The sequence below is a fragment of the Meleagris gallopavo genome, chromosome 13, assembly GCF_905368555.1.
Source record: "Meleagris gallopavo chromosome 13, MGAL_WU_HG_1.1, whole genome shotgun sequence".
Taxonomy (NCBI): Eukaryota; Metazoa; Chordata; class Aves; order Galliformes; family Phasianidae; genus Meleagris; species Meleagris gallopavo.
Window position 1 is genome coordinate 16,062,129 of NC_139416.1, and position 26,992 is coordinate 16,089,120.

General features: G+C 41.2%; 1 protein-coding gene and 1 long non-coding RNA gene across 2 annotated transcripts in view; one reads left to right on the top strand and one right to left on the bottom strand.

Moving 5' to 3' along the window:
• Window positions 1-9,738, top strand: part of LOC116217141 (uncharacterized) — a 29,903-nt gene extending 20,165 nt beyond the window's left edge. Inside the window, exons 3-4 of the long non-coding RNA XR_014886240.1 lie at window positions 1,947-2,029; window positions 5,614-9,738. This is a non-coding gene — a long non-coding RNA (uncharacterized LOC116217141). The remainder of the gene's footprint in view (window positions 1-1,946; window positions 2,030-5,613) is intronic.
• On the bottom strand, window positions 8,456-23,873 carry KCNG4 (potassium voltage-gated channel modifier subfamily G member 4). Its single transcript, XM_010718096.3, has 2 exons — window positions 22,833-23,873; window positions 8,456-9,241 (listed from the first exon to the last, which is right to left on the bottom strand). The coding sequence occupies exons 1-2, from the start codon at window positions 23,580-23,582 to the stop codon at window positions 8,456-8,458; spliced, it is 1,536 nt and encodes a 511-aa protein (XP_010716398.1). The 5' UTR covers window positions 23,583-23,873.
• Between the last annotated feature and the right edge of the window lie 3,119 nt (window positions 23,874-26,992).

The window sequence follows — 26,992 nt, forward strand, 5'->3', positions numbered from 1 at the left end:
GAGCTGCACCTTTATCATGCATGGCAGAGAGGGTGCCACTAGGTGGCTGTCGGGCAAAAGGAGTGGGTACCTCTGGGTGGCATGCAGGGCAGATCAGGGTTCAAGGAAGGTCCTCTATGGAGTGGTTTTGTGGCAGGGTCTTAACTCTCAAAAAGTTTAGGAGGTGGAGAGAGACTTAATCATGATGAATTGTTTTTCTGTGATTTGAAACATCGCTGTTAATTAAATGAACCTCTTGATGTGAATGAACCTCAGTGTGTGTGAAGTCTGATTTAGTAATTAATACGTTGAAGAGGGAGAATTCCCAAAGGCAAAATGGGCTGCATCACTGGATTATTTTGATTTTTTTTCAACTCACTTTTATAATTTGTTTTACACCATTAGAAGTGCATCTTAAAACTGCTTTGCAATAATATAATGCCTTCATCTTGGAAGTCAGTAACAAAATATGTAAGATGCTGAACAAGAAGGAGTCCAGCACAGTGACCCAGCACAGTGGGCAGTGGGTTCCTGCTTGGCCTTTGGCTCAGACATGGATGGAACAGAGCTGGAAGACAGTCATTAAAGACTGAGCACATCATCTGTCCGTGTATGCATCACTTCCTCAATAGACTGGAAGAGTGGGAGAAGATCCTGAATGCTGATATCTGAATATTGGCTCCACACCAAAGCAATGTCCCTGCAGATTCAATAACTCTCATCTGGACTTTTGGCACATACTTTGATGTTTCTTCAGTAATTTTCTTCAGTCAGTAAAAGTACACACAGTGACTGTATTGGGAGGGAGACCAGTGCAGTGTTACAAAGATGCTCTTAAATCCTCAGATGTGAAACTGCAGGCTATAACTGGGGAGGTGTTAGCCTGTTTAGTGATCCTCCTAAAGCCTATGAATAAAAAGTGGATTGCAGCTGTGCAGCACAAAAGGCATGAAAGGGAAGAGGAAACTAGACCTGTGGCAGCCAATGAGTTGTGGGAACTGGAGTAATTTCCTCCAGGTACATCCTCCAAGTTTCCTGAGGAAAAACCCTCCATTAATACTTGTTCTTCTAGACATGTTTGCTCCTGTCTCATGAGACCAAGTCAGACAAATGCAGGCCACTGGGACAATTCCCAGGCAGAACTTCTGACAGGGTTAAACTCTGTGCAGCGTTCAGCTTAGAAGCCACTTGACTTTACCTGCCACTTTAGAGAAAAGGAAAACTTCCAAAACTAATAAGCTTGGTTACTCAATAGAAAAGCAGTTAGGAGAAATGAGTGCTATTGCTGCTTTGTTATGTGGTGCTCCAAGACTTGTTGGCTGGTTGCTCTTACTCTGAATAAAATGAGAGGATCGTATAAATATTGGCAGTCCTCAGTGCTGCTTTTTAGCCAAAGATGAGCAAGCAAACAGCTGTGATTATGCCAGCTTTTCTCAAATAAGCATGCCCTTATGAGGAGCAGGTTCAGCACCTCCCTGTGGTTCTAATTAGTGTATTCTCTCCAGGTACAGGAACGCAATGATCATCTAATAGGGATTTACAGGTTGGAATATTCCCTCCTCCTAGAGAGCCTTCAGTCGCCCCTCTTCTTTCTGTTGGAGATTGGATGGATTCAGACTTTCTGGTTTCCTTCCCAGAATCTGGAAATCTGGCATTGGCTTTGAAGGTCTTAAGGAGCTTCCTTTTGGAAAGGCAGCTGGTTGGGTGGAGTTGGTGTGGCAGTTTTGGACTGCATAGGCTGTCTGCATCTATCTGAAATGACAACATGCAGCAGTATCCACATAGATAAAACTGGAAATACAAAGGTTTATCTTTGTGTCTGATATTGCAGTTCTTGTCAACAGGGAAAAGTTGCAGGTCTCACAGTGCAGCTGAACTTCTAAAGCCTGAAGTGTTGGTGATGGTTAGTGGTAAAAAGATGGTTGATGTTTCTCTTCAGCTTTTTGATAGTCTCTTTTGCATTTCAGAGCCTCTTCATGAAGCGGGACGATGGAAACAAACATATTACTGCAGCAGTGCAGAAGTCCTTACAGCCCTATTCTCAACTGTGGTAAGTTGGCTGAAGTCTATGAATTTTAAGAGTGATAGTGATTCACAGCACATCTAGGCTATCTTCCTTTATTTTTTTCCCTTTGGAAAGCAATACTGAAGCAGGCAATGAAAAACGTGGAAATTTGGGAGATAATTTGAAACTCATTTATCTTTTGTTCTGTGCAGAGTGCCCTCCAAAAATCTTTCTCTTGAAATGCAATTTTTTTATAAGTGCTACTCAAAGGAAAGTTCTATTGGTCACAATTTTATGTAGAACGGCAAAATTCTGTAGGAAAATGCAATTTTAGATTTAATCTCTTAGAACATTTAATAGTCTGTGAATCACTAATGGCACGAATCTATTTGACCTTTAATTTCCCCTAGGTGTCTTTGTATTGGTCTGAAATTAGCTTCATTTGCTCTTGCATGCATACTTACACCTGAATGAACTGATAATATCATCTTTATTGACTCTGTAAATGATTGTACTAAAAACACCCACTTGATGTTATGTGCAGGCACCATCCCAGTTAGGAACTTCTGTGTCAGTGCTGGAATTACAAATAAAGCTGAGTTAATAGTAGAAGTCAAACCAGAAATTTAGTGGCACTGGGAAAGGCAAAGGAAGATTCCAAGTGAACAGTGATCAATCCTAACTGGTATTGATCTCCCTGGCAAGGCTGGATGGGGTTGGCTTTGGTTATAATGGAAAAAGGACACATCTGTGAGTTGAGGTGGAATAACAGAGTAGATTTTTTGCTATTATCCATGTTCAGAGTGATTCTGTGACCTTACACAGTGTATTTGCCTGACTTCCCCTGACTTAGAATTGTGTGAAACCTTTCCTCCTCAGTCTGTGATCAGAACATCAGCCTTTCTGGTTTTACCCTCTGTTTCCCAAAAAGATCCTGAAAAACCCATAGCAGTTGTGCCATACAAGTCTATTTATGTGTCTTTGCTGAACTGTAATTTTTCCTTTAATCATCCATAGCTCTTAGCCTCGTAGCTCTTCTCTCTGAAGCTTTGAAGTTTCCAGGAGTTTGTGTCTGAGCTCAGGTGACGTATGGAATTCTCATCTAAAAGTCTCTCAGAGGTGGAACAGCTCTAATTTGGTATAGAATCACACAGTTAGAAAAGTTCCAGGATATGTAGCTAAAATATCTGACTAATGAATGTTTTGTGATTTGGAAGAAAAATAGATCAAGAAGGCAAAAAGGTTTATTGTTGTCACCTGCTTTGTTGTTCTGCTGTAGGTATTTCAAGAAAATGATTTCCATGTTAAATTTTAATTAGAAAACGTTGACTGATTATTCTTAAAAGACAGCATATATGTCTGACACCTACAGGATGGTACAAGATCTGTTGATTGAAGGAAATAAAAGCAGTTTGGATTTGTTTTAAAAACATTCTGTGTTCATGAATGTAATTCAGTTATCTTTAGAATTTTCTATACCATAGTTACAAGGTTATGAATTCTAATAGGAAAATTCTTTAATGAGATGACATTTGTGTAACAAATGAACAGTTTGTGACGAGGGGTTCAAACAGTGAGCAGGCAAAAAGGAAAAAAAAAAAAAGCAGTGGAATGAGGCAAGTATTCAGCCTGAGCCCTGTCTGTGTAGGGAGTGAAGTGAGCACTGCAGAGTTAAAGGCAAGTGGTGGAACGCTGGCAAATAGTCATGCAACTCGGTTGAAATTAACTGAAAAAAGTCACTGCATGCTCAGAAAAGCATTGCAAGAGCTTCACTGCTGTGCAAGGTCAATGTAAACTGCACCTCATCTACTTTGACTTCAGGAGAAGGAGAATTCTGTGTCACACCATTTGCTCTTAGTGAGAATAGTCGCAGTTTCCTGAGAGGTGATTAAAAAGGAATTATGTCGAAGAGGTAGAGATGAAACCTGTTGACTCGTGCTTAGTGTCCAGCTGACTGATACTTGGCTGAGCACTGGAACTGGCAAGCACTTTAGAAGTTATTACATCTCTGCCATCTGCAAGCACAATGCTGTGCTAAAGCATTAAGTACTAAAGGAATTTTTTTTAAAACAAAATTGCCAGGTATGAAGCAGTAAAGTTTTTCATTTACGATTTAAAGTTTTAAATGCTATTAGCTGTTGTATCTGGAAGATTACATTTTATTACTGGTTATGGTACTTCTTACTCATGTCATTACAAACTGTAACTTTCAGCAGAGAAATACCCAAAGGGTTTTCTACATCCCATCTCCTTCAGATACATTCTTCATTTGTACAAGCAGGCAGGAATCCAGTGTAATGAAATCTGTATGAATTTTTACTATTCCCTCTTGCTGAACCTACTTTAATATTCTGTTGAGGTGCTCCTTGAGCACTCCTAATTGTGCTGTCGGCCCAAGCCTGCAGTTTGTGCTTAAATCATTTCCTTGGTCCTTGCTAGAATGTGTCTCTCTTGTAATGGAGTTACTTTGGGATACATTGGTTCTGTGTAAGCTTGTCGTGGGGACCCGACACCAGCAGGAGGGAACTACTGGAGAATGAAACTTTGGAGGCAAGATTTTTGAGACTTAGTTTGTATTGAAAGTAAGATGGTAAAGACAGAGACAAGCAAAACACCTTAGGTCTTCCTCTTTTCCTTGAGATTACAATTTTAGTTATCCAGGAAAAAAGCAGAGAACACTGGAGTGTTAGGATTCCTTGTAACATTGCAAACTAAGAACTGGAAGTTCTTACTAAGGTTTAAGTTTAACATGAGACTGACAATTCATCATTCACAGGAATGGAAACTTTCTGATTTTCTTGCAGGGAATGTGCTGTACATTTCATTGACCTTCTAGATTTTCATTGTTATTTATAGATAACAAAAGTCCTAGGGGGGAGGGGAGAAAGGTTACAATCTTTAATTTGGAATAAAATCAGAGGGAACATAGTATAATTTTTATTGGCAGATATGCTTAATGGTTTATAACAACCAAAGAAATTAAGTAATTAGCTATACTGTTTGGGTATGTTTAAAATCAAGAATATATATATATATTGACAAAAAGAAACCCATCTTAGCTCAGCTCTAATTTATGCATAGGATGTACAGTGTATTTAGGAGTAAATTATAGAATAATTCACTTAAATAATGTATTATTCCCTCCAACTAATTTGTGACTTAAATAATAAACCTGATATCTGAAATATGTATGAATACTATGAATGACTGGCTGCAAACTTCACATTGCTAAAGACAGTTAGAAATCAGCCTGCAGCAGACCCAACAGTGGGCTGAAAAATACTGAACCTGTGAAAGTAATGGGACTTCCTAACCAAAATAACATTTCCATTTTTATATAATCCTTTGCTACCAGAGGAACTGATGAAAGTCAAAACCAGCTGGGAAGTAGCTGGGAGGTAGAAATGCCGCAGTGAAAGTTTGGAACAATTTGCAGAATCCCTGAAGTTAGAGCGAGGTCAAGGCAAAGGTCTTATTCCCTCAGTACTCCTTCAACATCATAGAACACTTGCAATTATTTTGTGATCAGACCCCATTGATTGCGTTTTGGTCTCAAGCCAGACTGGAAATTGGAAGAGTCCTGTATTGCATTTTCATGTGATCCTGTCCCTCTGCTTGCTGATTTGCAGAAGAAGATATCTACTGATTTCCCCAAAAAAAACATTATCACTGGGACTTTCGTGGGTCCTTCACTGTACAGCAGAGATGTTGATATATCAGCGTACCAATCAGAATTTTAACAAGGGGTGTAATGCACTGGGGAGAACTGAAGAATGTGGCTCACACCGGATAACAAGTGCTGGTCCTCTGCATCTGCTGGGATTTGGATTCAGGGAAGAGGCTCTGAACTAAGAGAGGCTGGATGCCAGGCACCTAAACTGCTCTTTTAATTAAGTCTAGTTATGAAATGATATGTACTTGGCAACAACAGTATCTGCTAATTGTTACTACTTGTTCTGAATTTGTTTCTCAGTTGAATTACACAGGAACTAAATGTTCCCCTCGACATATTTTTTCCCTCCCTAATAACACAATGAATCATGAAGGATATTTTCTATGAAAGCTGCTTCTGGCCTGGCCCAGCTATCAGGAGAAATTCAGTTACATGTGGAAATGTATGGCATGGTGCTGATTGTGGCAAAAATACCAGCACTTGCTTCACTGTTAAATATTGGTGATATTCTTCTCTTTTTTTCTTTTCTTTGAAGATTGGAGTGCTGTGATCTTGGGGGCAGAATTATGCCCATAAACTCCCACAGCCCCCATCACAGAACCTGTTGGACATTTGGGTGGTAGTGGCATTTGTGCAGTAAAACCCCCTGTATTTTTCCAGCTATCTGCGTGCTGAGAGAAATGTGTCTGGGTTAACTCTCTGTGGGACCGTGTTGAACTGACTCCTGAACTAGCAAGAAAACTGTTAATTAAGAAAAGTAAATCAATTCTATTACCTAACTGCTTGTATTTCCAAAGAGCGTGTCAGTGCTTCAGAGGATCAATGTCTTTCAGGGCTGTTCTGCAGCGAGGTATATAATTCTCACAGGAATCACTGAGCAGGAGCAAGCACTGCCTTAGACATGGGCTGTGATGGGCATTGTGGCAATGTGCAGTGGCTGTTCATAAGGAGCTGGAATGATGGTAAAGAAATACAGAATCAAATGCAGGTGGCATTGCAGACCCTGGAGAGGTCTGGGTCGTGGTACACATCAGGGGAGGAGTTGGTCTGATTTACTATCTGAGTAGTCCTGCTACAGAGAATTGCTGGCAAAATTAAAAGTTAAACAAGAAAATAAAATTTAAAAATCAGGTGGATTTATGCATGAAACAGAGGGAATTCCCCATTGTGTGGCAAATATAAATTCCTGCTATCTAGTATTAACTTGCTCCAGTTGTACTGGAACATCCCATCCATAATGCACTGGAGTTTCTCTGCTTTAGATCAGAGTCAATAGCAGGATAAACCCAGGAGATTAACAAGTCAGATGATCCAAACTGTGCCAACAACTGTGTTTTTCTGTACTTAAGCTGTAAAGCACATTGAGGGGAGCCTCTAAAAACTGAAGCTCCCTAATGCCTCCATGAAGTTGCATAACTCTGCTGCTGTCTGTGTGTGTCCGTGTGGGAGGCTGGTCGCAGTGCCTGCAGGATCCCCTGGGCTCTGAGCTGCTCTGCCTGAGAATGGCACAGGCTGAAAGTGGAACCCAAGGGTCACTTCATGAAGTCTTGCTTCACAACAATGTCATGGGACTGTGGTAGGACTTAAGAAATGGAAAAACGAAAGCTGAAAATCAGATTGAAAAATTAATTTAGGCCTTGATTCATCTCGGTGCTTAAATACATGCCTAATGTCCAGTGAGTCAAGGTTCTGCACATCTGCTTACAAACCAAGGACCCGTGAGCTGATGTTTGTGCAGACTTGACCTTGTCTTGGTGGAAGTTTCCACTAACTGCATTCATAGCTCCTAAAAGGTTGAATAATAAAAGATCATCTGGAATATCCCATGAAGTAGTACTTTTCACTTCAGTATAGTCCTGTTGTTTTCTTCTGGCTAAACCTGGATCTGCCAAGAGGGACATCTCCCATTTGCATTAGGAAATCACTCCCACTGCCTTTAGCAATCATTCCTCTCATTTTTTGCCATTTATACCTTTGAATACTTCTAAGTTGTCGTTTTATTTTCAACAGTATTTTTTTCTAGAAAAGCCATCAGCATTATTCAACAACTACAAAACACCATCTCACATGTTCAATAAGTTTTTTATTATTTTTTAAAATAAGTATATGAAAAAGTTCGAAAAGTTCTCCTGTCTAGTATGAAATGTTTACAGTTCTCAGACTGCAATTGCATTTCAAGCAAATTCTCTTGCAAACACTATGTATCTTACAATAGCAGTGCAATTTCTTGTTTAGAGACAGATCATCTGACTACAGGCAAACTTGGAAAGCTTTCACATATAGAGCTTTTATTTTAGCTTATTAGTGACCTTAGATACAGAACTCTGATTTATTGAGGCTTCTAAAGTATGCCTGGATGATGAGCATTGTATAAATAACACAGGTGCGTAGCCCTGAAAAAATCCTTCCTAATGCTTGGCTCAAGGTGTTGCAAAGAACGTCGGAAACTCAAAGGCAAATAAAATAACAAATGTTTTTGTGCCAACAGAAGCTGTTTAGTTTGCTCTGCATTCAATATTAGGTATTCAGCAAGATACATAACTGGCAGAGACAAAGCTGAATCTTATCATTAGTCCTACTGAATGAATATTTATTAATGAATAAACTTCTGACTTTTGACATTCTCAAAGCCTCCACCTCTGTAGTGATGTGCTGGAGCCAGCTGCATTGGCTTGTGCTGCTTTTTATACATCTCCTGGCAGAGAAAAATAGCGGCATAACGCATTTTGTTGCTTTGCTTTGTGTGTTATGCTGACATACATCTGTATCCTATTCTTGGGAATGCTTTAGAGAGAGGCTCAGTTCCCTGTGTAAATGTATTTGATGGGTGATACTGGCTCCTCCAGGATCAAGCTGTCTGTCTCATTGAAGGTGTCACTTTCAGCAGAGTGATTGGCATTTTTAGCTCGGTTCATCCGAGACTGCAGTCGTTCGTGTTCCTTCCTCAGCTCCGAGTAGGAATGGGAGAAAGTGTGGAATATTGATGTTGCAGGGAAAGACATGATGAGAATGCCACTGAGGATGCTGCTCAGAGCCACCATCTGACCTGGGACGCTCCGTGGCACCATGTCTCCGTACCCCACGGTGGTCATGGAGATGATAGCCCACCAGTAGGAGGCAGGTATGCTCGTGAATTCAAGTACCTTGCCGGATTCGTTCTCGGCAAGATAGACCAAAGGAGAAAACAGAGTGACAGCCACGCATAGGAAGAGTAAAAGCAGGCCGAATTCTCGTGTGCACCTCCGAACGGTGAGGCCCAAGGTCTGCAAGCCCAAGGAGTGCCGGGCAAGGCGCATGACATACAGGATCCTCAAGGCACGTAAAACACGTAGCACCAACCCAACCTTCTCCAAATAAGTGTTGCTGCTTGGCCTGTCATCCGTTTCACTTGAGTCGTCCTCTGCCAAGATGAGGGAAACATAATAGGGTGAAATAGCCAAGAAATCAATGATGTTTAGGGGCCCTTTGAAGAACTGACACTTGCTCCTTGCTTGAATGAATCGGAGGCAGAACTCCAGAGAAAACCAAGCCACGCAGATGGTCTCTATGACGAAGATGTAATAGCACTTCTGGGAACACTCACCCTGACACACACAAAAAAAGGAGAATTAAATAAAGGAACAGTCTGCAAAACAGCATACGAAAACATCAGAGGAGCAGAAATGCTTATCAACTCAAGTCACCACTATCAGAAATAACCAAATCCCAGCTAGCAGGTAGCTGTTTTTCAATGATATATGGGGGGTACTAAGCACATGAAATGTCTAGATGAACAAACGTACTGCATGCTTGTTTTATTTGCTTCTTCCAAATGAATGAAGCTCTTCTGTGAGTCTGAGAAAGGCTCAACTCGCCCTAAAGTCTGCACACACAGCCGTAAGGTCCAAATCAGTCCGACTTCCAGCTTTCAAAAAATGTCTATTTGAACTTGACTGATTTATAAGTCTGCACAAAAATTAGTGTGTCTTCAAAAGAAAGATTAATACTTGAATGTCTGCAAACTTCTGGTACTGTTTAATGCGTGGTGCTTTTGCAAATGTTATGTACTCTGGTGCAATTAAAAGTGGCTCAGAGTTATTCATTAAGTCATCTGGATCCTTGGCTCAGTTACACCATATACAAATCACGTTTCTTTCTATATGAACAAATATTTTATAGCTCCAATCTGAAAGAAAATAAATACCCCTCTGGTAGGCAAAACTTGCCTTGAAGAATCCTCTCCCTGTATCAAGACCCCATGCTGTGAGCAGTACGTTCCCTGTTTTTGTTATCAGAGGAATTGCTTTTTACGTCCTCACAATCACTGTTTTTTTTGTGTTTTTTTTTTTAATTTTCCTGAACTTAAAAAATGAAATTGCTTTTGGTCTGTTGCAGTGAAATGAGGAGGAAAATGTAAATTAATTCCTGATTATTTTGGTAAACAAGAGAATGCAGGAGCAGTTCCTGATACAGTATTATCCATTCTCAGCCACATTTCACAAGCAGTATTGATTAAAAGCTCTGCAGGAGACACATACCCCTGTTACTAATTAAAGTTGTCCCAGTGTTCAGTTACACTCTGCATTACAATGTGATGTTTTTTGAGAGTGTCCCTTTGCATTGAATTACAGCTTGGGAGAGAGCAGCTCTCTTTGTTCAGGCACTGTTTATATGCTGTAGCTCTGGCATTCTCACATGTTAGAATCATTGGCTGAGACTCCTCAAAGAAAACTGTAATGCAGCCTGTATGTTATAGTTATTATTGTTGTTATTTTACCTGGCTTGGCCTTCAGAACAACATAGCTCTGTAGCACTCCTTGGGGATTTCCATCTTTCTGCACAGTAAAATGTCAAAATCATAATTTTTCGCTTAAAAACAATCTCAGAGACTCAGTCCTGCTACAGTTGCGTGTGGGTGATGAGGTTGTAGCCCTGTTTGAAGCCGTTGCCCTGACAGAGCCCGGAGTGCTGAGGTGTTCGCGTTGTTGCTGACTTGGCTTGATAAGATTGCCTGTGATCAGCAGTTGTGCTATGAGGTGCTCACTTTGTCTCAGCTCTGAGTTGCTTGTACAGTGCAGCCTGGACTCTGCACACACCCACCTCTGGTCACATTACTGAATTATTCATCGTTACCATCAAGATTTATTTTACCTTTTGTTAACAGGGCTGCATTTCCATTACATCTGCTACTTATCCACCTTTACACATCTGCAGACACTGCTTTCAGATCATAGTGTACCTTTCCCTATTCCTTCCTTCGAAAATGCAAGAAAAAAATTGTTTGCTGGGAATTTTAACTGTTAAGATCTAGGAGTAAATCTAGATCTGAACTAAACATACAGTGTCACAGTGCGGCATGGTAAGAGCTGGTTAGGAGCTTTATTCTCTCCATCCTCAGTTATTTATGTATGGAGAAGGCAATTTGCGCAATCAGCTTCCCAAAGGCATGTTTGTTTTTGAACAGAACATCCTTCAAAGCAAACTTTTCATGAACGTTACTGTGCATTTTATTTTCCTTTTGTGCACAGTTGTGGATGTAAAGGATGGTGAGTTCTCCCCTGTTAGCACACTTTGTCTTTTTTATACGCTTTGCAAAAGACACTTGAGAAATGTATATGTAGAAGTATATCATTCAAATCAGCCTATTGGTCTCTTTTTCTGCTGAGGAAAACAGGAGTTGCAGTATAGTATCACCATCAGCCTCTGACACTGACTTATGCAGTGAATTCTTGGCTTTGTGGTTTCTTGGTTTCTTTTTTTTTTTTTTTTTTTGGAAGATGGAAGAAGAAAGATATGTTTGCTTCAGACATGCCTACGTGTTACGAAGGCACGCTGCAAACCAACCCTGTTTATTTCAGAGGGAACTGATTTATCCATGCAGTACAGTAGTTCTGTATGGAGGTAAGTCATTCAAAGTCTGTAAATAACACAGCTGGGCTATCATCTCCCACCAGTGCTATTTCACCCCATTACACAGTAGCTATACCATTAGTTAGTCAATCTCTATACAGCATCTCATACAAACGTTTCATACCTCGGCCTCTCTATTGCCAGAGTCTGAAAAGAGAGTGGAAGATCCAGGGTCTGTAGGATTTGATGAGAACAGGCTCACTGATGTCACATTGGGAGATAAATTTTATCCAGTGTACTTGTATGAGAATACCTGTATTTATTATGTATAACGTGTGAGAGGGTTTATATGGAATATCCTGACACCAGTCATTCTGATGATTCTTGATTCTTTTGAATATCCCATTCAGAAGTAGCAAATATTGGGACAGTAAGACGGGAAGATATACTAAATACCAAGGCCAGTTTCTGTTTCTCCAGTATTTTGGATAATTTCAGACCTCGGAGTGCTCTGTGTCCAAAAAGCTGGTGGAATAACACAGTAATTTCAGCTACCATATTCTTTCCAAAATACCTGTACTTGTGTGCAGTGGTAGATCTCACATTTGCTGTTGTTGCCGGCTTCCCTTCGGACGTTAACTCCTTCCAGTGAACTGTCAACATGCAGGCCAAATATTCTGATCCATGAGAGGTGTTTTACATAAATGGCCAATAAGGGAGTTTCTGTGGCACAACAGCTTCTATATATTGCCTCTCACTGAACAAAGCAAACATATTTGGGAAATTCTTGTGATCAATGACTACAAAGCAGAACAAAAACATTCCTCTGTTTCTCTAAACAGTAACCAGAGCAGAATTCTGGGCCATTTTCATATCAAATTTATCACCGACTTCTTTCTTCTTCTGTACCATGGTGTAGTAGAACTTATAAAAGCTCCAGACCAATGCAGCACTGACCATGAGTGTGGGGAAAGATGAGCTTTTATTTATAACTGGACACAAATTGCTGTGGGGTGGGATTTTTCAACATAACCTGAGATGCTTTGCACTATTATGGCATCAGCCAGTACTGACTGTCACGGACTTGGTGGGAGATCAGTTAGAACAAAGCTAGCAGTCTGAGTATCCAACACTTCATACATCCTGCAGATTTACTTCTGAGCAATGCAAGAATTTATCAGAATTTATGGAACATGTCTCCAGCTGAATTTCTACAACGTATGGCATAAATGTAATAAAAAGAGTGCCTGGTATTGATCATACGTATGAAAAGAACATTAGGTTCAGCAATGAAGGACACAGTGATTTGTATGTAACAAGCTATATACTGAGCCTGATGGCTGAAATATTGAATGATTTCTTAGATTTATAAACCACCTCAAAGAGGTAAAGTGGCCATTTCAAAGTTCCATAGCACCCGAGATAATAAGCAATTCATAGTTCCTTTTCATTATTGCTTTCTGCTGTATAAGGTAATGGTTCATTTTTGGGGCTCTATTATGTACTGGGATATTTATAATAATACAGTGAAAACTCTCATTTTAGGATGCTTTTACTAAAACCTCTTTAGATATGAAAGAAAAAAAAAGGCTGATAATAAAAAGTAAGAATAAAAAGTTTGCTGAGTCTCATCGACCCAGTGCCCATCCTGACAACCTGAGAAACAAAAGCTTAAGCAAAATGGATCTCTGTAGAAACAGTGAGAGAAAGTTGTATTACTAATAGTGGGAAACATTGGGGTTCCAGAAAGCTTTACAGCAGCTTTCATGCAGTACCTTCTTTTGCTAGGATCAGAGGTTCAGGAATTCAGCACCCACTGATGCCAGGGTGATGTGTGGCATCTAAATCTCAATTGCACAGGTGAGTTTACAGGAGTGAAATTTATTCCCCAACTGTGCATTCAAGTTAAATAAGCTTGAGATATGTGCCACTCACTAGATAAGATAAATAAGGTAAATTTCCAGCCAATTGCCCTCTTAGTTGACCAGAAAACATTAGTTACAGCATAATGACATCTAGGATAGTAAATAAAACCAGATCTCAAAATTATGCAGCACTGTCATATTTTACAACAGACATAAATCTCATCTTATGAAAATAATGTCTGTACAGGCACCATTAATGGTAGCAATGCCCAGAGTGGCATTGCTCCCTTGTGGATTAAATACCTCGTCCATCCACCTTGGTTTTCAGATGCATTGTACTTGGTTGCACTTTATAGACAAGAAAAAAAGTTATTATTATAAACTCATTTATATATAACTAGATGAGAGCTGTTCTCATGCCCTCAGGACCTGCTCTGCACTGGCCATTTGTGACCCACTTGGTTGCAATCTGAAGCATTTTATAATTAAAATATGCTAGGGAAAACCTGTTCTGAATCATGACCTGATCGCCAATTAATTTCCTACCACTGAAGGTATACTTCAGTACCTTCTGAAGTGGATGTTTACCCTTTAATCCACTGCAAGGTATTTTTAAATAAATGCTGAAGCAAATACAAAACAGGGAGAATGTATATTTTGGACATTGCAAACTGCAGTACCATCTCATAAAATAGTCTGAGGTTTCTGAACATTTGAACCTGTGTCTGGCATGTTGGCTGCTGCAAGCTGTGCTGCACACTGGCAGGAAGGGTTTCAGGCTTTGCCTGTGGTCCCCTCACCAGTATCGGTTGGAACAGATCCATTCTTTGTAGTCCTCTGCAGAGCACCATGGAAATGAGCGGTGTGATGTAGATTGAGAGGTAATGGCTGACAGCTTACCAGCAAGCTGGTGGAATTTGGTAGGTTTCTAAACAGCAGTGTTTTATACCCAACTGCTTATGTTGTGGCAGTGGTACCAACTTTCTGCCCTTCCTATGGATGACTCTCAGTGGAATTCCATTGGCAGCATTCTGAACCCGTTTTCCATAGTGTGTAATTTGGGATTTCCCACAGTCTATAAAAGAGTGGTGCCTGAGATAAAGGCAAACCTGCAGCACTGCTCATGATCTCCTTTCTATGCTTGCCATTTGATGCAGTTAATGGTGATGTTGGTGATTTTATGTGTTTCTTGTCTCACATAGTCCATTTCCTAGTTAAGTACCCAAAATTGCACCAATGCTTGTAGAGCACTTTGCCAATAAGCACTGCTAGGTCAATATATGGATTATTTCAGAATCACGTCATCCCTGCAGAGAGTAATACTTTCAAAACTTCATATAGGAAATCAACATCTACATCAGCAGTGTGTACACAGTTGGTTATCCAGCATACTTCTGAGAAAGGCAAGTAACATTGCTTATGAAGCTGGGCTGATAAAAGTCCTTGGGCTGAATTAGGAGTCATGATTGAATCACTGTGTGCAAATGTTGTTCTTTGTGGGATACCTTTATGGAAAGCAGCTGGCTTACTATCATAAAACAAATGAGCAATGGACAGAAAGGGTCTGAACCTCTTCCCAGTCAGATCCACCCTAAAGCAACTATAATTGCTTCTTCGGAGTGAAGGCAGTTTTGATGTTCAGTCACCCAGAAAACATTAAACAGTCACTCAAAATGGAGCAGGGAAGGAGCTCGGTAAAGCAATATACTTGACTCTTCTAATTCAGACTTCTAGTGGAACCTGAAAGGAGCGTCCTTAAATAATGGTAGGCAGGACCTGGTTCCTGCTTAGCACTTTGCATTTGAAGGACAAGCTGCCAGAACATCATCTTTCACACCAGGAATGCCTGGCAGCATTACTGATCCAAGGTCACAATCCACATCTGCTAAACAGCCTGGCGTGTCCAAATGTTATTTACCACACTCAGGTAAGCCAGTTACCACTCAGATCCTGCTGTCTGATCCACAAGCTGTATTGCAGACAGTAGCCAGTGTCCACTGAAACGGCAGCAGATGGATCCAGGCTACCAGCCTGCCTTCTGCTGCCGTGTGCAGCTGACAGCTACCCAGTGCTTAGCAGAGAGGCTGATCCCAGCCAGACTGCTCCTGGGGCTGCCCACACAGCCCATGCAGAGCAAAACACAGCCATGAATGTGGAGGATTTAGAAGTAAAACTTGCAGGAACTTTCCTCTCTAAGCCCAAGGTTGACTAATTTCCTGGGCACGGTGCTGTCTTCCAGCCTTCTGCTCTTCTCAAGGTTACAGATGGGCACTGCATCCTGATCTGGATCTTGTCCCCAGAGAATGCCCTCTCTATGAAAAAAAATGCAAGCTAATGTTACAGTGAAAAAGCAAGCTTCAGTTTTTGCTATTGCCTGCCCACGGACTCAGGAGTGAGTCTACAAGTCTGGAGAGTGGTTAAGGTGGAGCAAAACACCTTCATGTAGCTTTTTGTGCAGCTGAGACACTCAACCATCTCCCAGGTGTTCTTATTCCTCTCTGCAGCATTTTTACCTTTTTTTTTTGGCAGTAAAATGATAATTCAGTTAGGAAGTCTTGTACCAGTCTGTGTTCCCTGCCTACCTGGAGCCGTGGGATCCAGCTGCAGTGCTGCAGGTACTGCTGAATCACTGCGACCGCATTGCTGCTATTATTTGAATAATTAAACTCCGTGCTGCTGAATCAAATGATGGTCAGGGAGAACTTGAAAACCCCGTGTGATGGATCATTCCAGTCCTGGGATTTATAGTTAGAGACAGATGCAATAAAATCAAAAGGTTTACTGCCTGCTGAGAGAGAGACTGTAACCTGATTTACAGGATGATAAGCTGGTTAAAGGAGTGCTGTGTATTCTGATCACAGAACAATTTTCCACTTACTTTGCTTTATGAGTAAGAAACTTGGACTTATGAAAACAATTACTAACCTGGTACATTTGAGGAAACTAAACTAATAGTGGGATTATATGAATGTGGACATTACAGAGAACGTAGGGAAGGGGAAATCATCTCTGTACCCAGCAAAGGTTATCTCATCTGGGGAGTAAATGTAACTAAAATAAAATATTTCAATTAACTTTTATGCTTGGGCTCTTTATTCTGCAAACATTGTAAGAATCAATCTGAAGCATTTCAATCTGATTGGTGAGCCCAGGCCATTTTATTAGGAGAGAGATGTGGAGGCATTATCTTTTATTTTTTTTCTCTAGTAGAAAATTTAGCAGACTTCGTTTTGTAACTGTGAGGAACAGTACAGTCAGAATGACAAGATATCCATATGGGACTTAGGAGAAAGACTCAATTTCCAGTTTTACTCCTGATGAAAGCTTTAGCCCTATTACTATTCCTTCTCTGCTTCTTTCCTCACTGCATTGCAAGTTCTTTGCAGCATTCTGTCTGTCTCTGTACCTATGTACAGGCACTGAACCTGTTACAAGGAAAAATACAGTGCTCACAGGAGGAGCTGACACTGCAGGAATAAGCACAAAATATGCAGTTCACAGCTCTGGTGCTGTGAAATTAATGATTAGATCTGCTCGAACATCTCCAGAACTAAAATACCAGATTCTGATTTTGACTGTAGCAGTAAGAGAAACTTCTAAAGAATGTACAAATTTGGGTGGTTGTTTATTTTTAATATTTGCTGCATTACTCCTATGAACTTGGAGGATGCATTGATTTCAGGTAGCATGTTCCAACGGCAGAGGTCCTTGGCTGCAGAAGGAAATATCCAGTTCCCCAAAGAAGGCATTTATTAAATAATCATCTGTGCCGAACCTCCTGAGATGACTTCAGCGAAGAAAGCAAACAGGTTTTTTTCCCATTGTAGCTATCGCAAACTTGAAAGTAGGAAAAGAAATTGTGATCCCCAGTGAGAAGCACATGTGCTGTCCCACGTTGCATTTGGGTGATAGCCCACTGCAGAGCAGCTGGAGCAGCTGGGTGTCCCCCCAGGGTAGCGTGCAAGCTGGGAGTCCCATGGCTGTTGGGATACAGCCAAAGCTGGATGAACATAAGGTGAACTAATAATGTCAGATTGTGCCTTCTAGACATTGGACCTTGAACTGGCAGAGCCAGCTTTTAAAAACCACTTACTCACTGAAACGGATTGTCCAGAGTTTCTAAAGAAAATCATTCTGTGTGGCAGTGAGGGTATACTGATACAGGTGGTCAGTAGCATCCACCCCACGGGTGTCCATTGGTTGTGTAGAGCAGGGCTTCAGCAAGGTAAACTTCGCTAATGGGGTACGTATTAGATTTAGTGCTCTATTTTGTCCCAGGTGATACCAAGTCATGTCTATTTATATATATACATACCAATATATTTACAGATAGGCATGGACATGTACTTTTCTGATCTTGCACTTTTAAATGAGTATTTTAAGTGTTTCTGAAAGTCAGAACTTTGTTAATTTTTTGGCTACGGAGCAAGTCATTCTGGGCCATGCTTTGTGTGATTTATGCCTTGCATTAGAAGACACACTTGAACATAAAGTTACTGACAAATACCATTGCTTTGCAGATATACTCTGAATAGTGCCCTGCTTCATTAATAGTACTCTGAACTGCTACTCATTGAAAAAGATATTATTCAGCAAAAATCATTTTACCCTGGCTGATCAGCTAGAAAATTCTTTTTTGATCAATGCTTAGACCCTGTTATTTAAAAGCTATGCAATTGGTAGCAAGGGGTATCTGTCAAAATGCAGCTGTCATATCCAATTTACCACAGGTGATTGTTTTTACCAGTTGGCCAAATTACACTTTGATTGAGAGTCTTATCTCTGCAGACTGTGAGCAGTAGGGCTGGGTTTGTACACCTCTTTGTGACATTCTCCATAAGGATTATTATCTTCTCCAGTCACTCCCAAGTCCTTCAAGTTTTCCTTTAATAAATGCACTAAAGAGATTTAATTTGATTTGCAGGTTATGGGCAGGGTTGGAGCATTATGTTATAATGTCTTCACGGTGGATTTAATAGCTTGAATATTGAGGCTGTGTCTCATACACGTCTGTCTTCTCATAGTGAACATATCTTCACACTGACAAAAATTCACATGGTTTAACCAGTTAACTAAAGTTTGTGTTTAACCAAAGTCAGTGTGATTTTTTATAATTACCCCATTTAGCTGAGGTGATAGTAACCCTCATGAAGCAAATATCTTGTCTGATTTCCTTTGTCTCCCTGGGAAATCCTTGCCTTTTCTCCTGTAAAGCACTGAAACTCTACTTTTACAGAAAATGTGTTTTTCAACAGTTTCCTCCAGGGTCTAAGCCAGGTAGGCTGTTTTCACAGTGATGCAGACAGCATCAGCGATTCAAACACTGAAAAACATACATCAGGGCCTCCAGAATAATGGCATAGAATGAAGAACAAATAATAAAATATGGTTCCATTTATTATATATCTGCTCTTTGTTGTTTGCCTGCTCCCCCTCCTCCCTCCCTTTTTTTTTTTTCCATGTTTTCTGGATTCTCAGTGTAATCTAAATCTAAAAGCATGCTCGTTTAAAATGAATTAGAGTTCTACATAATCAAATGATCGCAGGAACTGGAACTTCAGAAAATGAATATACTTAGGTCCAAGATAAAATCACTAGGTCTGACAATGCTGGTTGCATCGCATGTCGGTTATGTTTCATTAGGTTATCTGTGCAGTACAGAAAGCACTTACAAGCTTCTCAAGATCAGTTATGGGCAAACACAAAAATTAGTGGTAATGATGTCTGACCCCTCACTTATCACTGGAGAACAGAGGATAGATGTTTTCTTCTCTCTTAGCTGGGGCCATAGGACATCACGTAAGCTCGACCCATTGGGAGCTTCTGCACCAGGAGAAAAAGCTGTGGTTGTACCGTGCTGAGGTACAGCTAATGGGGATGTCTGGGGTTCTTCTTCTTTCTTTTCTTTCACTGGCCCTAATTTGCTTGTCTTTCCTGAGGAAAAGACCTTGCTGCACCTTTTCTGCTGAGTCATTTCTCCAGAGAAAGCCAATTTTTAGGACTCATTAGAAGAAATCTCCTCCAAAAGAAAATCCCAAGGGTGCTTCAAAGCACAATCCTGTCTGAGCCTTTCTGTGCTGGTTTTGTTCCATATTTCACAGGTGTAATGATGTTTTTTTCCTTTGGATTATCTGTGCTGAGCAGCGCCTACTTCATTTGCACCTCTTGGATCCTGGCTGTACCTACTGCATGGGACTGACTTTTGGGGAGACTTTAGCCTTGACTCTAGTGAGCTCATCTTAATTCCTTCATTGGAAGAGAATTTCAGCTCATTTATCCTAAATACAGCCTGTGATTCAGGTCAGCACTTCTCTCATGCTGCCAGCAATACCTATTTGGATCAATAACAGTGAGAGTTCCTCACTCCCAAGTACTACTTCTTGCCTACCCCCACATTCACATCTGCCTTGATTACTACATTTTGGTGATGCCATATTTGTTTCCTTACTGAAGACAGTTTGCTTTCCCTTAAGAATGGACACAAATACGTAGAGAAAGCTGTATGGCATCTGTTTCATGGTCACACTCAGACCTGAGGTAGAGCCTCACAGATTCACCTCTTGGACTTTCCCCAAACTTTTGGCCTCCTTCACCTAGGGCTGTTCCCTCTGGGCTGGGATTCACATCAGGCACTTACACGATACAGAACTTTTTACTCATCTATCTGTTTTTTCTCCCTGTTTCTAATGCCGTTTGAAATATTCTGGCAGATGTGCACGGTGTCAGTTCCAGTGCCTCGCTCTTTATTTGACTTTGGGCTGTGCTCTGATCTGTCAGGCAGCCCCCGCCCTGCGCTCCCCATGCGGATGGCTCCATCCCTCCCTCTGGTTGCCAGGGTGATGGGCTTTCCCAGTGCAGATGCTCCTGCCTTGGCTCCTTGCCATCCTTCTCCCAGAAACCGGAGTTCTCACTTTCCCTCGGATGGTGAGGATTCCTGTTTGCTCTCCTGCCTGCCGAGGCAGCTTTTCTTCCTTCTGAGCGAGCCTTGGCTTTGCACCTGCTAAAAGAACGAGTGATTTCACGTGCCTGCATCAGCCTCTGAGTGAAATGGAAGTCACCTTGTTTTATTTTTTCCTTTTCTTTTTTTTTTTTTTTTTTTGTTTTGTTTTTTTTGAATCTGATCCTCCTTGTGCTGGAACCCAGCCAGTTCTCACCCTCTTAGTGTGACAGCTGTGATGATTGGAAAAAGGAGCCCCGAGTGGTACAAACGCACCAGAGGTAAAGCCTTTCTTGTTTGTATTTCAGAGTGGATACATTCCATTTCAAGGGTTAGTGACATTGGAATACAGATCCTTACAATACCTCTAAGCACCTTTATGCATAGAGGTTTAGCCAAACTTCAGCTCAGAAATGAATAAACCTCAGAACAGGACATCTTTAGATTCAGGGGTGGAATTACAGGTTGTTCAGAAACTTTTTTGGAGGAGTTTGACTGTTTCTGTCGCTGGGCAAAAGGGTATCATGGGATTTTTAAATTCAGCCCACAGAACCAAAATGTGAGGTGTTGCATGTCTGTCCCAGGTTGCTGGTGCACGTCCTCATGCTGGAGTCACTTTCAGAGGTCGGTCAGTAACCAGGATTGAGTAACAAATCTCCATGCAGATCTGCAGTTTCCCTGGGAGTGACTCAGTCACAACTGAGAAGTGGGCTTTTTCACCAGTTAAGCTCTGTGAGTGGTTTGCTTTCCTGTCGCTAAAATGCTGTTCTGAAATCCCACTAGGAAAATGCTAGGTGTTGCAGGCTAAAAATTTGGAGATAGAAAATATTCGTATTCTGGTTTTCCACAAGCTGTGAGCAGTGTGTCTCACATAGTCCCCTGTGCTTTCTCTGGCGTAATTTTAAATGGTTCAAATAACAGGGCTTTCAATACTGTGCTCTGTGCTTCTGCGACTCCACGAAGAGGTGCACTGTTCTGATGCCTTAAGTGTAAACTGTGAGATGTTTGCAACTATTTGGACAAATCTATTCCTTGGACCAAGCTTTTCCCTGCACTTTAAGCACTCCCACTTTTGAGCTTGTTTCAATCCAGTCTGCTTGTCTCTAAAGCAGTGATATGGATGCAGGTCTCTGGGAGGCAATGTTATCTGTGTTTTATAGAGGATCCGTGGAAAGCAGCAATACTTCACTGACCAGATACCCTTACAAACCTGGAAGCCTTCCCTTTCTAAAACACGGAGAATTAGTTTTAAGAGCACGCAGCATATTACATGGTGCTGAGATCTGAAATAACATGTGCTTCTTTTTCATGGCAAGTTTCACAAAAGCTTTTTCTGCAGCGGTTGGAAAACGACAATAAAATCCATCAGGCAACTTCCATTAACAAAGTTAGCACGAAGCACTTCCTACAGCAGGGCTTGTAATGCTTTTACATCTAACTCTAAGAAGGATGTGCTCTCTTTAAAGTGTTTCCTTGGAAGAAGCACTGGAGCAGGGTATCAGTTTTTCTGCCAAAAGTGATAGCTGCAGAGAGCTGCGAGAGCACCAGACTTACTGCTGAAAGTTAATAGTCTTCTTATGCAAATGCAGGTTAATATTCAGTCCTCAGTTTCATTGAAAGACATCACATATCATAACATATCCTTGCTGTGACTGTGCTGCCTTGAATTACTGCTTAAGCAATAAAGTAGGCACATATTTTTGCGTGGTGCATACCACAATGTGCTATAAATGTGAAAATGTCTTTATTCATCGATGCAGAATACTTTAGGGAGTGTCTTATCTCGCTGGGCAGGGAGTTTATTTTCTCACCACTTTCAGAAGGACAGTTTGCTAATGAAGTAAAGGATTAATTAAACAGATTAGTCAAAGCTATTTGATAAATTTGGGCGTTACTGCATCTGAAATAACTTCAGATTTTACTTTCCTCCATTTTATAATTGGAATAACAGATCTTTACAGTACTGAAATACAGCAGTATTATAGAAAAGATCCTTCATGTATGATACAGGCTTGGACAGTTTGCCCTGAATTACTGCAGCTGACCTACTTGAAAAGGGTCTATGTGTGGTTAGAAGTTCAGCTAGTATTTGGTATTAGTGCTGCATGTTATAGAAAATATTTCTTTTGCTGTGATGGAGTGATTGCTTATAACCAAAGAGTAAAGTGTGCTGAAAACTCCTCAGTGTGAGTTGGAGAGTCTCAGTGTAACAGGTTTATAACTTATGCTAGCAACTGCTTTTTGAGAAGGAAACCCAATGCTATGTGAGAGAGTTCTGTCCAGAAATACTTTCTTGTAGTTTAGCTCACAGTTAGTAAATTACTTCGTTAAAATTATTCTTAATTGAACATCCTTTTGAAACTGACAGAAGTACTTTCAGCTATTACTGCATTTTCTGTTGTAGAAAATTCCATTATCAGAGCAGTTTCAGACCTCATCACTATGGATTTTCTGTATCTGTTTTGTCTTTTTAAGGATGCATACCTAGCAAAGCAGACACACTTTAAATTCTACAGTCAGATCAGTTACAGAGGACTTACTTACCCTGTCTTCTTCAGCTCTTAAATCTGGCATGGTGCTAACGCAAAGGCTTATAGCTGTGGTGGCCACAAAGAGGATGGACAGACAAGCAAAGACTTTGCCTGGGAGTCCCGACTGAGGATTTTCTACCATATCTCTGAGTCTGTTCATAAACTGTCCAAATTTGGTCTTCTCATCCAGGACACATGCAGCCTCTTTGCTCCTCCGGAGCTCCTCTTCTTTCCGTACCTCAGCCAGCTCCTGCAGTTTCTGAAATAATTTTCGAAAGCAGCAGTTCTCCAGATTGGATTCCTCAATCCCCCAGTATCTCAGCTCCTCCTGGAAAGACAAGGCACACATGTCTCTTAAGAGCATCAGCTTCCCCGCTGCTAGAAAGCTGACAATCATCCCGAAAGCATTGGGGTTCCTGTCAAAGAAGAACTCATGGGTGTCTTCATCGTAATCATCACACAGCTGAATAATTTCTTCGTAGCTGCTGCAAAACTTAAGTTTGCTCAGTCTGGTCAGGGGAAATTCATCTAAAGTACTCCAAGGTAGCAGGTATTTGATGCCTCCAACATTTATCATAATTTCTGTCTTTAGATCGACTGCAGAGGCTTGATCAGGGCGATAAATCCTCCTGGCTCTTTGGTAATGGACCCCTTTGACAGAAGGAGTTTCAACGGAGACAGGAAAGAAGTGGCTCAAGGAATTACAGGAAGCGTAGCTAATATTACTGTAGTCTTGGTCGCTGCCTCCAGAGAGAATAGGCATCTCTAAGAGTTCTCACTGGGACATCCGAAATGGCATCAGACCAGGGTTATCTGCCAGCCAAAAGGTGCGTGAAGAAGGAGAAAACACAGTAGAGGTTACTGCAAGAGAAGGGGTGCTTCGGGTACTTTCCTAAACCACCAATTTAATGAGTGTTTGTAAGTAAAAGTCACCTCTGTGCCTCCTCCTGAAATCTGCAGCCTGTGAATGCGATTTGCTTTGCAGCCTCATTGGTTGTCTGGCAACACACAGGCACAGAGGAGAGCTAAAGCCTCGTTCATAATTATCACAAAGGGTCGGATGCCTGCAAATCCAAACGAGAACAGATCGGTCTCTGCTCTAAAATATCTCAGTCGTTGCTAGATTGTTCATTTTCCAGCCGTTGTCTCATGGCTCTCTAATTTCTTGAATACACACTAACTTAACTAAGCTGCTTAATAGTTATTAGAGTGGTCAATTACCTGCCATCAGCTGGATGCAAAGTTCTTAATTGCTTTAACTCGAATGCTCAGATTGTAATTCCTGTTTCCTTCACTCCTCGCCTGTTTTGCCTGCCTCGCAGAGCCATGGCAAGGATTAACTAGTACATGTTTGTACAATGCTCTGAGAGTAAATTGCTTTATAAATGACAAGTATTCTTATCAGCTCGGTCTCATGTCACTGCAAATTACTGAGAAAATACAGGGAACATTCGCCCATCCTGTAGAAAACTTTGTTACAAGGACAGAAAGAAAAACTACCAGCTCAGAGAGAAAAGCAATTGAAAGACACCCCCCTTCCCTTCCTTCTCTCAGGAACAAATCCCTGTTTTTGTTCATATTCTCCAAAGATTTACAGGAATTCATTACTCCAAGGCAACAAACTACAAAAATCCCAAGGAAACTTCCCCCAAGTTACTTACCACCGTGCCTCGGGCTGCAGCCCGCTGCCTGGCTTCCCCTCAGGTGAAGTATGCATGCTGCAAACTGGTCAGCTGAGTTACGATCCAGCAGAAAGACCTGGGGATGTTTAATGGTATTGATTACCAAAAAAAAGAAAAAAAAAAAAAAAACAGAATTGCTATAGCACTCTGGAGATCCAAGTCTCTTTCCTCTTTTCTCTCCTTCTTTCTCTAGAAGGGGAAAATATTCATACGTGTTCATATATTATATGTTGTACTAATAGATCCTTTGCTCAAGAGTCAGTGTCCTAAGTGGCAGCTCCTCTTCTTGGGCTCATGGGGATTTCTGGTGAAATCTGCTGAGCGAGAGCTGCAGGATCCTGTCCCCTCTGTCTCTCCTGTTTCCCCTGGGACTGTCAGTGTGGTCCTGGAAGAGGAGGGGAGAGGGAAGGGGGAAGGGCTTAGCAATAATCTCTCCAGCATCCCTCTGTCTGTTCAGCAGGCAGCAGGCAGCAACTGAGTAGGAACATGGAGACAGTCTCTGACTAATCAGGTTTGCTAATAAGTAAATTCTGATGAACCTACTTAATAAAACAATTTTAATCCCTATTAAATTCTGCCATTGTTGTGGTCATCTTGGCAACACCAGTCAAATTCCTCAGGAGCAGTTTCAATGTCCTATATTCCTCTTGAGACTGGGATTTGCTCTTAAACATTATTAGAGGGAATTCTGCTAAGGTCACGGATGCTGGGCCTCAGCACATCTCTGGCTGCCAGGAAAGTGCTTTCCTTCTGTAAAGGAAAGGTTCTCTATCTAGCAGAGAGCAGGTGCTGAGCACTCTTTGCAAATCTTCATTGCTTTTCCAACAACCAGGAACTTTCTTCTCTCTCCTGCATGGATGAAAGGGATCAGCACATAACATGTTTCTCACCTTCTCATACGTGGCTGTGGGGGCTGAGCTTGCTGTAAGGCTTTTGGGTTCTTTTGGTGTTGCCAGTAGGTCTTGGGCTGCCTCTGTCTAAAGTGGAGATGACGTGAGTTTGACCCGTATTCTGCTTGCTTAGCTTCAGTCAGAGGGTTCAAGTGGTCTGTATTAGATCTTAATGACAAGTACCCTTGATGATGTTCCTAAATTCAGTAAGAAATGTCAGAGTTTATACCCAGTGTGGCTGCAGCTCCTGAACTTGAATCCTGTTGCCACAGCATTGTGTACATCTATGGGATTTACGTGCCCCACTGGGCATACAAATGCTCCATGGAAAGGAGGCCTTTAGGAGTTTGTACCCCAGAGCTGTGTTTCCACTGCTTGCAGCTGGTAGTACAAGGTGCAGCTGGAGCCCTTTGCTTGCCCTGGGCTACTTCCCATTGCACTGCTGAGGTGAGGCACCTCAGAAGCAGATCCTGCAGCTGTTTGTCAGTGCTGAGAAATGCTAGGGCACATTCTGGAACAGGAAGCCTTTGCTAATTGGACCTGTTGGCACATCTCTCTTGGCCCACGTGGTGCCCGAAAGATTAACTTCTTATCAGCCGTCACCACTGGGGTTTACACTCAGCTCCTAATTATGCCATCCACTGAGAAAGGCCAGATAGATGCCTGAAGGCAACTGAGTTCTGGGAGCGTAGCTCAAAATCACTTAAATCCTACCACCTTTGTGTGAGATGCAGTTTGCTCTGCCTATCAGATTTTCTTATGGATTACTTTTCGAAGAAAAAGCAAACTATTCTAATTAACTTTGGATGGATTGTTTCACAAAAGGATAAAACCAATTAGCATTTCCTTCTCACCTTGTAAAGCCCTTGTGTGGCACTGCTAAAGGTTGTATTTCAGAAACCAGCTGACAAAAAGGTGAATAAATCCAAATCAGTGAGTAAATATTATACATAATTCAGTAATTTGAGTCTTATTTAGTAGGAAATACATGTTTTTAAAGTTTACAATTTACCTTCAGGACTGGGCACCCTAATATTTGTTTTACAGGGACTTGGAGCTCTGGCTGTAGATACATCATGGCATCACTGCCACCCAGAACCAAAGCAGTATCTGTGCAGAAGATCCAGTACAGGTCCTCCTTAATAGTTCAGCATCTAAAGCTGTTAATGCTAAAACCACAAAACTGAAGTCTCTCTCCAGGTGGGAAAGACTTATTTCTGCATCAGTTCAAACCTCTGCTGACTTGCTTTTATATATCTTTTTTTCTTTTTTGTAACTACAGCTATAGTTTTTCCGTTAATTTCCCTTTGAATTTGCCCTATTCAAAATTAACATCAACATCTTTATTCTTTTCTTTCCATTCTCTAGTTCCCTTTTGCTTTCTGGAATTGCTCTCTCCTTGCTCCTTAGCCATCTGGTCATATCACCTTCTTTTACATGCCCTTCACGCAGTTTCCATATGCTTTATTTATTTGTTGATGTGAATAACTTTCTTGTCTTCTCCTTGTTGTTTCCCCCCTTTTATTATTTTTGCCATTCTGTTATAATATCTTAGACCTGCTTCTCATCACCAACGAGGCCAACATACTGCAGCTGAGAAG